The 14,577-nt window shown below is 37.6% G+C and overlaps 1 protein-coding gene across 4 annotated transcripts in view; it reads right to left on the reverse strand.

Annotated features, from left to right (window-relative positions):
• The window catches only part of vps13d (vacuolar protein sorting 13 homolog D), a 59,398-nt gene extending 50,795 nt beyond the window's left edge, over positions 1 to 8,603 (reverse strand). For 3 of the 4 annotated variants that reach the window (XM_023336535.1, XM_023336539.1, XM_023336524.1), the window contains exons 1-13: positions 8,401 to 8,603; positions 8,139 to 8,246; positions 7,347 to 7,561; positions 7,148 to 7,225; positions 4,734 to 4,924; positions 4,531 to 4,599; positions 4,295 to 4,411; positions 3,743 to 3,847; positions 3,221 to 3,391; positions 3,021 to 3,121; positions 2,118 to 2,286; positions 667 to 768; positions 107 to 296 (exon numbers count right to left, since the gene is read on the reverse strand). In XM_023336535.1, coding sequence (XP_023192303.1) covers positions 107 to 296; positions 667 to 768; positions 2,118 to 2,286; positions 3,021 to 3,121; positions 3,221 to 3,391; positions 3,743 to 3,847; positions 4,295 to 4,411; positions 4,531 to 4,599; positions 4,734 to 4,924; positions 7,148 to 7,225; positions 7,347 to 7,443 — 1,390 coding nt within the window. In that variant the 5' untranslated portion in view covers positions 7,444 to 7,561; positions 8,139 to 8,246; positions 8,401 to 8,603. The remainder of the gene's footprint in view (positions 1 to 106; positions 297 to 666; positions 769 to 2,117; positions 2,287 to 3,020; positions 3,122 to 3,220; positions 3,392 to 3,742; positions 3,848 to 4,294; positions 4,412 to 4,530; positions 4,600 to 4,733; positions 4,925 to 7,147; positions 7,226 to 7,346; positions 7,562 to 8,138; positions 8,247 to 8,400) is intronic. The other variant, XM_023336529.1, reaches the window with a different exon arrangement.
• Positions 8,604 to 14,577: the final 5,974 nt, after the last annotated feature.

A 14,577-nucleotide genomic window follows, 5' to 3' on the forward strand; every position in this document is an offset into this window, starting at 1 on the left:
AAGAATCAGAAGAATTAAAGATTACAGTGTAGCATAAAGCAGATCACTCTTCCACAGCTGCATGGGTAACAGATGAGAGCCGAGTCTCTTTCAGTCTGTTGCTAACCTAGAATATCCCAGGATGATGGACTTGGCAGGAGTTCTTCAGGCGTGTCCTGATTCTGCGTGTTTCCAGACCAGCCGCCCCAACCAGGGAACCAAGACTGGAGGTACTGAATCATTCCGTAGCTTCCACTTTTAGGAACAGATGTGGCAGATGAAGCAGCTTGGGGGCTGCCGCTAGGCTCCCGAACGTTCTGCAAAAGACACAGAGTGGAAAAAATAAAATCTGTTAAAACAAAGTCTGGGAAGTTACAGATTACACAGACTAGGCACAGATTAGAAAATGTTAGTTTCAAAGGGCTAAGCAGAAGTTGTATCATCTTTTTTTACCACACTTTTTCCTTCCACTCAACTTTCTATCAGCATAGTCGGATACAAAACTGAAAGTCCAGCTTCTTTAACTTTAATGACCTCAATAAATGGCTGAAATACATCACTATGTGATTAAGGATCTATAAATGGAAGTAATTTTATTGGAATTACTGAATTAACTTTTTGATAATATTTCAATTTACTGATATGCACATCTATATTTGCAAACCCTCTGTGATCATCCAAACGTACATCTGCCATCTCTTCCTTGGATCGAAACCTGTCATGGACAACTTCTCTGAGGATCTGCAGCTCCTCCAGCGTCTGCTCCTCTTCAATTCGTTCAAGTTCAGCCTGAAAGACAAAAACCAGAAGAAACTAGTTGAAACTAAAAACAGTTTATAATGGTCCAACAAAACATTTAAAAACACAAACATTCACTATACTTTGGAATTCCAAGAGAATTTCAGTAACACTTTAGTTGACGAGTGTGCATAAGACTGACAACATGAAGGAGTCTTTATGAACGTCTATGACTCTTGTCATGAAGTGTCATTTGGTAAATAACACTTTTAATGCAAAGTTGCACTGAAAGTCCATTAAAAGTGCCAACTTTGCATTAAAGATAGATAGATAGATAGCATTTATTGTCATTGAACAGAATTCAACGAAATTTCCATTGCAGCTCCCGTGCAAAAGGTCAAATATATACAGTATAAATAAGCAAACACACAATAATAATAATAACAATATATACAAAAAAAAGTGTCATTATTTAATGCCAACAATAACACATGGAGTTCCCCAGGGATCCGTTCTCGAGACACTTTTACATCCTCCAACCCTTCAGGTAATAAAGCATCAATGAATTTATTTTTGTAGCACATTTCAGCAACAAGGCAGTTCAAAGAGTTTTACATCATAAACAGACAAAAATAAAACGTTATAAAAACAACATACAGTCACGATTTGAGAAACCAGTAAAATTAAAAATTTAGTCGAGTGTAAAACATCTTGAGAAAATACTGAAATTAGAAAAATTTTAACTTTTTATGACTAATTTATAAATCTAACTTTTTTATTCAAAACACTTAACACAAGTTTGACTAAAAACATTAGTCAGATGTTCTTAGCCAACTAACTAATTAGTACATTATGAAAATTGTACTAAAAATTTCATAATTGGTGATGAAATTTACCAACTGGCCACATTTAAGGAATCAGTAATTATCAAATATGCTTCAGGTGTAAAAAACTGATCTGCTATAAAAAATTTAATATATTTTCTTAAACGTCTGTTGGTAAAATTAACAAAATTTGTTTTCATGACAACATAATATTAGGTTTCTTTGTATTGCAGACTATGAGTGTGTCAGGATCTGTGTTTTTCTATGTTTATTTAGAGTTTTCTGTGTCCTCGAGTCTCTTCGTTGTCCTGTCCTCCCCTTGATTGTTCCCAGGTGTGTCTCGTTTCTGTGATTACCCTCCCGTGTATTTAACTCCACCTGTGTTCCTTGTTCCTCGTCGGGTCCTTGTCTATGTCTTGTGAATGTTCGATGTGTCCATGTGCATGCTGCCAGTTGTTTTGGACTGTGTTTTCGCCATTAAATACCATATTCATCTTACCTGGGTCCGCTGCGTCTGCCTCACCACCCTTCACCGCACCAATTCATGACAGAGTGTAATGTTTACTGCGGTTATACCTTGTCCTCTGGACTCAGGAAGGCGGTGTCCAGCCTTCTGAAGTAAAGTTTGGTGTAGGTCAGTGCGTCCCGGGCGCGCTGCAGGGCAAACGTCCAGCTGGTTCTCCTCCGCCGCTCTCTGATGTCACTGAGATTTGCCTGAATGGCAAACAGGAACCATACTTTGCAGCTGGGGAGAAAACAACGAGGAAATTCAGTCAGAAATCAGTAAAATGACAAAGGAAATTAGAAACAGGAAAAATAAAAACCCTAAAGTCGCATTGATTAATGTAACAGTGTCTTCATAAAAAAAGAAGAAAAAAAATCAATCGTCCAGCCGCAGCTGGTCCAGAACGCTGCTGCTGGAGTTCTGACTAAAACCAGGAAGATAGAGCACACCACCCAGTTTTATACCACCCGGTTCTACATCACCCGATTCTACTTCACCTGGTTCTACACCACCCGGTTCTACAGTCCTTCACTGAGAGAACAGACTTTAAACTACTGCTGGTAGTTTATAAATAACTGAACGGATTAAAGATCTGCTGTAGTTGGATCAACCTTCCAGACCTCTCAGGTCTTCTGGTTCTGTTCAGCTCTGCAGAACCAGAACCAAATATGAAGGAGCAGCATTCAGCTTTTATGCACCACAAATCTGGAACAAAAACTGTAAAACAGCCGAAACACTGAGTTCCTTTAAATCTAGACTAAAACCCAGCTGGTTAGAAAAGCTTTCAGACATTTTAACTGAAACATCGACCAATATTTCGATGTGTAATGACGGCACTTGTAAAAATTTAATGTTTTAATTGTTCATTTTTGTGTTTTTCTGACTTAAAACACTTTGAACCACCTTATTGCTGAAATGTGCTATACAAATAAACTTGATTGGTGATTGATCGGTTGATCAAAGACAGCACTTACTTCCCAGAAATTGGGACTTTGGGTCTAGATGTTCTATAGAGCATCCCCCTCTCTCTACGCTCTACTTCTTTCAGGAAAGCCATTAGTTGATGGTACTGGACCTGTAAGAAAATATCAGGAAAACACAATAAAAATGTTTTAACAGGACAGAAACACTCAGATATCGTCCAGAAAGAAACGGGCTGTTTTATCTGCTGAACCTGTGAGAGACGAAGGGACATGGGCTCCAGCTGGACCTGGCCCTCGATCCTGGGGATGTTACGGGTCCTCAGTGGCTCCAAGGAGGTGTTCCTCCTGAGGAGCACTGAGGCACGCACTGGCTCGAAAATATATTGGTGCTGCCGACTCTGCATGCACTGAGCCATTGCTTCCTGCCGGGATGGAAAACAGTCAGAGAATCACAAGGCGCCATCACTAAGGTCTTCTTACTGCTGCATTTCAACAAAAAGAGCAAAATGTCTGTTTCACACTTTACAGAAGAAAGTCTTTCATCCACATGAAGACGCTCAAACATCTTTGTGTCTGTGTTGTTTAGCTTAGTTAGGAGGCATTTACAAATGAGTCCCAGAATTATCGCAGGCCATTAACCTGCAGCAGAAACTCAGGATGCAGTAAAAATGTGGCGCATTAAAGGCGGAGAGGGTGGGACACATCATGATCTTTGCACCGTTTCAAAGAGCCAGACAGGCGTATAAATCAATAAAACTAAATGTGTAACCAACCAGGATCTGGTCAGCAGGGAGCTTTCCGAGCATGTCACATTGTGTGTCCCAGTAGACACTGAAGTCTTCTATTTCCACTTGCTTCTGTTTAAAAGGCCTATGGATCTGAGACCAAAACAAAACCTTAGTTAACACCAAGGACTTGGACCGGCTCAAGGCTTCGTTTAAACAGTTAATCTAATCATCCTCAAATCTCTGCAAACTGTAGTTAAAACTACACAGGTGTGAATATGATACTGACCGTAAATAATAAACGACTTAATAACATAAAAGTTCTTTAACACTAAGGTCAATCTTTAGCGCGTTAGCGTCATTATGATTAGAGCTTTAGAGTTAGCCGCCATTGCTCTTTACCCATCTCTAAACTTTTTGTGCGTTTCTTTTAAAACCTAAGAAGATTCAAACATATTAAAATAAAAACTTAATCTTTACGGTAACTTTACTCTGCAGTTAAAAACTGATGAAAGGGCAGAAGAAGCTAATCACAAGTTCACTTGTTTTCATGGACATAATTGTTCATTTATTTGAAGCGCTTGCTGTCCTAAGGCTTACCGATTCTTTTGAAGGATTCAGAGCCGACACGCTGCTGATACATGCTCCAAAACAAAAGGCCTTGTCTGGGATGGAAACGTCATCCTCAAATCTGAGATGAACATTTTGGATCTTTAACTAACACAAAAGGCAGAAAGAAAACTAGTATTATTCATCAATAATACTAGTTTATAATACATGATATGATAAGTGGTATATTATATTCCACATGTATCTTATGATGCAAAATTACTCACTTCAAAATTTTCAATAATCCTGGTGACAACAGAATACCAGTATGATTCTCCTTTCTGTTCACATTCATTCTGCAGGAGCCACACAGGCATGGTAACATAAAATGTCAATAATAATCAACAGTAACATACATATAAAATTTGTAGTTTTCCTCAAGAAGAGACAGAAACCTATAAAAATAGGAAGAACCAAAAATTTTACTCACTTTGAATTTATCTTCCAGAGTTTTGAGGAGGTACTTTTTGCGTTCCCTCGCTTCCTCTTTTTCCTTCTCCGCGTCAAACTCCTGCGGCTGAGTGGGGCCGATGATGAGGTTGAGCTGGGACATAGAGATGACCCAGGGGTCACTGTAAGGCCGGTAGAACGGGATCTGCAGAGTGATCTTCCCAATACATCCTGGAAAAGGACAACATTTTTAATACATCGAAACACAAAATGATGAGTTTAAATGTGTAAAAGTAAAACAATGCACAATTTTCTTAACTTTAGCACCAGAAAAACATGGAAGCTAAACTTCAATTATTGTGTCATTAAAAAAAATGTAAATATCACTTGTGGGGTTCCCCAAGGTTCTGTTCTCGAGACACTTTTACATGTTTTAATAAAGCATATCTTTATATTTCTCTCCCTCTAAGTCGCTGTGTGAATGCATGTATAGAATATTGACTGGATAAATCAGAACTCCTTACAGTTTAGTGCAGAAAAGAAAGAACTTTCTGTATTTGGGCCTGTTAGATCAGGACTCAGTAAAGTAAAATCACAACAGCATGTTAAAATCCTAGACTCAGCTATGGACTCAGAAATAAAGTCGCATTAGCCTGCTACCATGTCAAAAACCAGAATTAAGATTTTTCTGTCAAAATAAGACAGAAAATTGGGTGAAAGCTTTTATCTTGGTGGGTTAAAGTGTCAGTTAAAAACAGAAAATGCTGCTGCCAGAGTCCTGACCAACAGCAAGTAAATAGATCCTTATTATTACTGATTGATGATGGTCAACAGGAATGTGATCATCCCAGTCAATCAATCAACCAAGTAAGTTTGTATAGCGCATTTCAGCAACAAGGTGTTTCAAAGTACTTTACAAAATAAAAACACAAAAATAAAAAAACCAACATGCAGTCTGAGACCAACTGAGAAACCAGGAACAAACATTACATCTTGCCAAATAAGATCATAAGTGATCTTTTTAAATAACTTTTGGAATAATTTCAGGCAAAAAAATTACTTGGTTCATTATTTCAGGAAGGTGAAAATATAAACTTCAAAAGGCTTTCAAATACAAAATTCAAAAATACTTTATTGATCCCACAAGGAAGTTAAATGTTGTAACCCATTAATTCAAATACTTTGTAGATGGTGCTGGCTTATTGGCAGGAAAGATGTCCTGCAGCGGTCGGTGTTACAGCGAATCTGAAGAAGCCTCTGACTGAAGATACTCTGTCTTCTCAAGACATTCTCATGAAGAGGATGGTCAGCATTGCATGTAACTTTCTTGATTTTATAAAGAATGCTTCTTTGCATAATCATCTCCAGAGGTTCTACAGTCATCCTCCGAACAGAACCAGAACAGAATCAACCTTCTTTATCAAGCTGTTGAACCTTTTCAGACCCCCAGATCTGGAGCTGCTGCCCCAACAGACGATTGATGAAGCGATGATGCTCTTAACAACAGACTGATAGAAGATCTGCAGCATCTTTGTGCAAACCTTGAAGGATCTTATCTTTCTGTTCCTTCTTATAGACGCTTCACTGCTGCGTCTCCAGTCTGTTGTCCAGATAAACACCAAAGTATTTATATTCCCCAATCGCCTCCACTTTTTCTCCCATGATGAAAATAGGCTTTGATCTAATCCTGGTCCTCCTGAAATCAACAATCATCTCCTTTGTTATGTTTACATTTAAGATGATTTGGTGGACACAAAGCGGTCCACCAGCTCTCTGTACTCAGGCTCTTGTCCATCTCTGATTCACCTGACAACTGCAGTCACCTGAGTATTTCTGTAGATGACAGAAGTCAACACATTCTCACTGGGACGGTCCGTCCCATGCGTCAATATATGACGAGTCGGGAGTGAGAATGTGCTGCAGAAGTAGAAGTTTTTCTGGAAGTCTGAAGTGTACAGAGTGAAAAAGAAATGGTGAGAGTACAGAGCCCTGTGCTGCTCCTGTGTTGATGACCACCTGGTTAGACATTCAGTCCCTCAGTTTCTAACAATGGTCTGTTATCAGGTATTCATTGATCCAGGTGATTGTTGAGGTTCCACCTGTGTCCTCTGGAGTTTCTCACAGAGCAGATCAGGCTGAATTGAGGTAAATGGAGAAATCAAAGAACATGATCCTCACATGAATTTGTCCAGATGACAGTGGGTTTGTTGAAGCAGGTGTATGATGTCGTCTCCGCTTCCACGGTGATAAGCAAACAGCAGGGGGTCCTGATATGATCTTGTCTTCTTATTCAGGAGGACCAGCAGGAGTCTCTCCAGGACCTTGCTGTCTCTAATCTTGACTTTGACCTGCTTCTCCTCAATAAATCCTCATCTCATTCCCTAAAGACTCTTTATTTCTAGTTTCACAGTTCCCTGGTGATCCAGGGTTTGTTATTAGATTTTTTTTTCTCACCTGTTTTGACTTCAAATGGCAGGTCAAACTCTCGGAGGGCATCTTTCCTCAGTGGCAGGTTTTCCAGTTCCACTGCACCTGAGGATATAAATGAAAGAGAAATAAAAATCCCTTCTTATGCCTTAAATTCCAATTCTTGCTGTGTCATCAATCTTGATGAAGCAAGAGCTGCAGGTCTCAATAATAAAACATTTATTACCTTTAAGAAGTTCAATGGAGAGCTGATCTGTGTTCAGATTGCTGACATATTTTCCTAGGTAAGTGTTTAGCACCCAGGCTACGAGCCCCTCCAACATCCTGATGGCTCAGGATGATGAAAAAGAAGAAAATGATGATGATGATGCAGGAGCTGGAGTAATTCTCGGGTGGGATGATGGTGGCGGTCGCTCGCCTCATAGAGGAGGCATCTGCTGTCTAACAAACACAACGGCAGAAATCTCACAGCAACGGGAATGTTAACTACTGTCACCCATGATTCATATTTAAATTACATATTTCTATAGCTACAAAGAAACAATAGTTACTAGCTTTTATTAGCTCCCAAACATTCAACTCTCTAACTACATTCAAACCTGATGGCCTATTCAAAGTTCTGCTAAAGAACTCCAACTTTTCCACATTTGTTAACAATACAATCAAATTATTTGAGCTTATAGATGTATAAATCTTATAGATGTATAAATCATGGATTTTTGTGCAATTCTATGGTACCCGCTAGTGTCTAGAATTTACAGGGTTTCCTTGACGCGCAATGACCCTCAGTCACTTTCCGTTTTTCTTTCGGCACTAGGCTCCGTACAGTAACAGTGAAACATGTCAGCAACTTTTGATCATCAGCAGGCATAATGAAAATAATGAAATGAGGTAAATAAACTGTTCAATCGAGGCTCATTTTTAACAGCAACAGTCCAACTTTCCGTTGGAAATTGACCGTCACCATGACAACTACTCCCCGGTATTTAGTTTCAACGTTATTAAAATCTTGACTTACCGCTAACGACGACACTTGTCCTTATCGAGCAGCTCCAAAGAGTCCGTGTTTGGGACACACAAGTGAGGATTGTTTGTGCTGCCTTGTCAGAAAGCCCTCAGGGCGTCACTGAAGAGACAGTTAGCCGTTATTCAGCTGCAGAGCACCAGCGTCCACCAACAGCACAACCTGGACCTATCGGGACAAACCGGCGGTGGCACGAGCTAATGTTGGGCTCCTGGAATGGGCAGAAGGTTGTGGGTCCAGCTAGCTAGCGACTTACCTAAAGTTAGCAAGCATGTTGGCGGCTTTAAGGCCACAACAGTCCGCGTTCAATGACTTAAAGTCTGAGGAATTATCAGCAGAACGGCGTCTTCTCAGGTACTCGGAAGGAAAACGGCCGACAGCACTGTTTTAAACTTCTCACACCACGAAAGTATCGACGTCTATCGTTGAACTATCAACGCTGGCTTCCGGTCACGTGATGCAAACAAGACGGTTTACTTGTGCTGCTTTCAATGACAACAGGGAAACAAGCACTAGATAAACGGTTCTCATGTCGTAACAAGAAAACATATGAAAAACAAAAATATTTATTAACAACAACAGCAATAATAATAATGATCATAATAATAAGTAGTTTTTAATCCCCGAAGTTATTTCTTTGAGGTGACAACTGTGAAGATTTAACTGCATTTAATTTGCATAATTAAACTTAAAGTTCAGTTTCATGTATTTATAAATGTGTAGGCATTTATTCATTGATTTATAAATGTGTAGGTATTTGTTTATTCATTTAGTATTCCTTAAAGTAAAACAACAAACTAAACATCCTCCAAGAAAACCAACTGTATTTTTTCCCACGTCATCTGTGAAAAATCGGGAGAAATTTAAGCTTTCACTTGTGCTCTTGCTTATTTAAATGATGTCACCAAGGGCAGTGACGAGCTAAACTCAAACAAAATTTGATTTAGATTTCTCTTTTATCTTTGTTTATCACATGAACCATTAAGAATTGGTCATATATTTGTACATTTCTGTGTAACTTTGTATTTTTATTTCACATTTTGTACTCATATTTGTGTTATTCAACTGTTTATGCATCATCCACTCATCCCAGTTCAGTGGTGTGATGGCGTGGAGGACATTTACTTACATTTATCTCTGCTGTCCATCCCTTCATGGTCCCAGTCTACATCCTCTGATGGCTAATGGTTCCTGTTGCAAAGCTGAAATAATCTCAAACTGGTTTCTTCACGGTGAAAATAAGTCCACTGTATTCCAATAGTTTCCAGTCACTAGTTATCAATAAACAGACCTCCATTGAGATGCTTGATTTACATACATATTTTTCCCCCACTTACACAATTTGTTCGCCTTTGATATAAAGAAAAATACAACTTTGAATGTGTTTATTTTTCCTTTATTTTGTCTTTTCTTTGTTTTTTACAAAATAAAACCAGTATTACAAACACTTAAAGTCAATTCCTCATTCACAGGAGTGCCATCAAATGTACATTTATACAATATAAGAAGAAGAAGAAGAAGAAGAAGAAGAAGAAGAAGAAGAAGAAGAAGAAGAAGAAAGGTACAAGTGAGGTCACAGTGATAGGATCGTTTGGCTTCTGGCGACACCATGTGGTCTATCATCCACATGCTTTGGACCAAAAGAGTCCCAGAAAAAATATTCTGCAAAAAGTAAAACTGTGCTGTAAAGGGAGCAGCTAAGGCCTTAAGCTTTAATACAACGTTGTTGATTTCACAAAGAAAGCAACTGCTCTATTGTATCTGTGATCCTAAAAGCCATGCGATTATTTCTGTGGGTTTTTTTAAGTGGATGTTTCTCAGGGCTTAATAAAAATGATGTGGGGACGCTTTTTCAGAGAGTGAGGCAGAGGTGGATATTTTAAAAAAGAGCTTGATGTAGAGGAGACAAGACAGCAAACGAAAATTAACTTAATAAAAGCTTAAGTAAAATCTGATCTAAATACTTCTGTAAAAATCTACTATAGTAAAAATAACAACTAGCTCTTAAGTTGCAGCATTTATTTTTGTTGCATTTTTTAGTTTTTTGCCACAAAGAAAAAAAACCCTAAAAGCACATAGACAGGGTATAATTCTCAACCTTAAAGAAAAGGACATATTTAAAGGATGTATGTATAATGTTGGCGTACATCTAAATAATCAAGCTCAGTGTAATTAGCATAATTCAGTGTAATATAATAAAATCCCCACTTTATTTTTTTAAAACCTGGTTTCTGAGCTGCAGTGGACGGCGATCCGCTGCCTGGCTGCATCTTTGAAGCAACAATTAAATAATTCTGTTCACCAAAACCAATCCTAACTGTGATCATGATGCTGCACTTACTCTTTACTCAACTGAAAAAATGTACAAAACAACTTCGTAAATCAGTGCTTTAAAATGAATGTGGGTTAGGGTTAGAGTGCCGTGGTGGTGGAGGGGTTAGTGCGACCCTCATTCAGAGGCAATGCGGGTTCGACTCCCGGACCCGGCGGCGTTTACCGCATGTCTGCCCCCTTTCCTGTCAGCCTACTTTGAAAAAGGGACACTAGGGCCCACAAAAAGACCCCTTGCAGGGTGATAAAAACAAATAGAAAAAAATAATAATTAATGTGAAAAAATTAATTTAGGGGAAGTTAAATGTTTTCAAAGTTGGCAAATATGCTGAAGAGATAAATGCGAAATCCTCCCTGATGATTTTAAATGACACAAAGTGTGATATTTGATCAAATAAAAATATGACCGAATAAAAACCAGAACATATTTTTGAAAAGAAGTTTTAGAGAAGGTCGATCGCCTCTTGTAGGTTGCTCTTTGTATCCACTTGAATGTCTCACGGTCTCTGAGAAAGCACATAAACAATAATAAAGAAATTATAATAAAAATGGAAATTTCTGTCATGTTTTTCTGTGCTTTCATAACTATCACCTGAACATGCTGAGCTTGTTTACTGCAAATCTGGAATCAAAAGAAAGAATCAGGCTTTTTTCTGCTATAAGTAAATACAGATAAACATGGACCAGCAAACACACACACACACACACGCCCCCCCACTCCACCCAACACACACATACACACACACAAGAGATTACTTTCTCTACACATACAGAAGCCAAATTTAAGTGAGGTTGTTTCTGTTTTTATGTCTGTGAAGGATCCAGGTATACAAAGACGACTAGCTTCAGGTTAGAATAACATTAGTTCGAAAATAATTTTAAAAAAATAAGAAGAAAAACAATTAAAATAAATGTAAATATCAAATCTGTGTCCATTCCATTCAGGCTAATGATTATTGTCTTCAACGAATGTAATAAACTAAAGGAGTGCAGAAATTTAATAATGACAAAAAGATTAAAAACCTGCATTTCTATGATAGACTTTGAAGAACTACAACTAACAGACAAACAAAAAGTAAAAAGTGGAACCATACTTTGCAAAAACACAGATTGAAAGAACTAGATTTCACAGCAAAAACACATCCTATAAAAATACATCAGTGTGTGTGTGATCGGGAGCATCTATTACGCCAGGAGTGTGTACAGAGTAAACGTGTGTACAGTACAGTAGAGTGAGTTTGTGCACATCTGTATAACATACATATAGGGACTTTGTTTCTGACACACACAATGCTGTATGAGAAAATACGTTTTCAGGAAAGTCTGCCCATTTTTAAACTAAAAAGTTAAAAACATCTGAAATCTGCTTGGAGATTTTCAAAATAAGAGCTCTGGAAGAACGTTCCCCAACAGTTTGCTCAGGTAGAACCACAGAGAACTCGCTGCGTCCTTAACATATAGATCATCTTCAAACAGAGACATGCACCCAGAAGTTATTATACAAGGAAAACAATTAGATTTAAAAACTGATGACTTCAGGTCAGACTTTGTTCCATTTCAAATCCACTAGAAAATAAGTGGATCGGGTCGTTCCAGTGGGCGAAAACACAGAACCACAAAAGAAATGATCACATTCTTATAATTTACAAAGGCATTTACAACAAGAACTTAGATAACAAACAACCTCACATATGAGCAAATAAATGTGATTGTACAGAGGAATGTTTCAGTCAAAATACAAAAGAGCGTTGTATCTTCACACTTGAGTGAGGAAGGTTTGAGCTGCTCTCACTCAACAGTCTGCTGTCACAAAATTTGCTTGATTGAAAGTTTGGATCAAATATTTCTTTCCTTCAAATGGATGGATGGAAGAAAGCTTGATCTTTTCTTTAGGAAATTATCCTGTTTTTCTATGCTTAGCCTATCAGACTTTCAGCTAATAGAATAAAAACATGTGGTTGTGACTTATTTGTATTTTTATGCAAGTTTTCAAAGTTCACTCCAGATGAAGTGAATTTTGCATTCTGAGAGATTCAATGCTTCTCATAGTGTGTTTGCAGAAAATCAGGATTTGTTTTAAGAGACTTCAAAGTTTTGAGCGAGAGCAGCAAAGTGTAAAAATAAGAATTTCTGCTCCTGAACAGAAAATGCATGCTTTTGTTTTTTTTGACAGGATTATTCTTCCATACATTTTGTGCAAATTCAACAGGAGGAAGAGGTTTAACATTCTAAACATCTGAGACAAAAAAGAGATTTGATAACATGTTACATGAACCAGGAAAATCATTTCAGTTCTGTGAGGTATAAATGCAAAACTCAGTCATTTTAATGTAAAGTTTGTTCCCTTTTCACTTAAATTATAACGAAAGCTTATTGTTCTTATCAATCTAGGCATTAGCTGCATGTTTCTTATGTTTCCTGTTTGGAAAAAGAGCTTTGAGTTCATGTTATCACAACATCAAGGAGATATTATAAGAATATTTTTGTTAGCAGTTTTGGCTCAAATGACCAAGGATGGCAGGTTTTTCTATGATGGTGCATTAGAGCTATAGCAGATTCTAAAAAGGAGTGAATTTCCGCAAAAAAAATCATAAATTTTCATATTAACATCAGAAATTTTCTAGAAAAAACAAAAAATGTTGACTTCTGGACCTCAGATATATATATATATCTTTTTAAATACTGAGCTCCAAAAGTAAAACATTTATGAGAACATTTTTTTTTCAGATTATTCTCAAAACATTTCTTGAAAAAATGTGGAAATTTGAAACCTGGATGGAGGCCGGCTCCTGCAGAACCACATTCTGCAGGTGCGGATTTATTTTAACCCATCAGACTGAATAACCTTCACATTAAAAACAGTTTCCAGAACCACTTTTTTCTTTTATACACCATTTTTACCAAATGATAAGAGTGATGCACAAAAACTAGAACATGCGTTTGATGAGAGGTAAGAAACAGATATTCTTCCTCTTCTTACACATAAAGCCCTGAATGACCAAACTCCATGTCATGTCAAACATCTGCAGGTTTCCTGGTGACTCCTGGACTTTCTCAGGTGGTTGGAGGTAGAGCTTCTCCTGTGGAACCAGCTCCCAGTCTCTATGAATGAGGCAGTGGCAGTTCTAGACATGGGTGATATGGCTCTGTGTCCAGGGTGCCATCAGATCAGGGATGGCTGGAAAACTAAAAACTGGCCTGTTTTTGCTCAGCATCAAGGTCTGCAGCCAATCAATGGTTTCCTAAGACCAGGGGTCTGCAACCTTAACAATTCAAATATTCATCTAGTGCTGCAAAAAAGACATATATGTAATGATTTAAATGTTTTACTTGGAAAGTTCATGAAATGTAACTAAAATCTATTTTTATTTTCAGATTTTGTTGTCAGGCATCAGGTAGGAGGACTTTAACTTTGTCTTTTTTCATGCTTGACTGATAAACAATCCTCCGGACACTAGAGGGCAGCAGAGGCCAGTAAAACGAGACACTAAGGAGAGCGTCCTTAGGGGCACTAGGGCCAGCGCAGACATTTGTTTTTAAATTATGAAAATAAAGTCAGGATCTTACTAGACTATTAACCCAGAAAAATGTAATAGCACCAGAAGAAAGTTGTAAAATCACGAGAAGAAAGATGTTTTAATGAGAAAAAAGCTTCTGGAGTTATCAAAACGTGAGCGGTTCAGCAAATCCGTGTGGTTCTTTCTTTAAAATGGACTCAGTCATTTAAACAATCGTTTGAAAGTCATAATAATTTCACTCTATTGTTTTAAAATATTAAGTGTTTCTGTATTTGGAATGCCAAGTATAACTTGTTCAACATTCCTAATTTTGATGCAGTTTCAAGTAGGATTTCTCATAAAATTATGACTTGTTCTCATATTATGACTTTATTTATTTGTTTAATTGAAAAAAATATAAATAAATAAAAATCAATGGTAAAAAAGTGCCAGAAGAAAAAAATACATTGAGAACGACAGCCATAAATATAGAAAATAAAATATTGTCTTAATAATTAAAACCAAACAGTTCAGGTTGCAGACACCCTGCCTCACAGAAACCTTTAAATTATCAACCTAAATCTGTTTTTTTAGAGCATCATGTG

Source organism: Xiphophorus maculatus, chromosome 1 (genome assembly GCF_002775205.1).
Source record: "Xiphophorus maculatus strain JP 163 A chromosome 1, X_maculatus-5.0-male, whole genome shotgun sequence".
Taxonomy (NCBI): domain Eukaryota; kingdom Metazoa; phylum Chordata; class Actinopteri; order Cyprinodontiformes; family Poeciliidae; genus Xiphophorus; species Xiphophorus maculatus.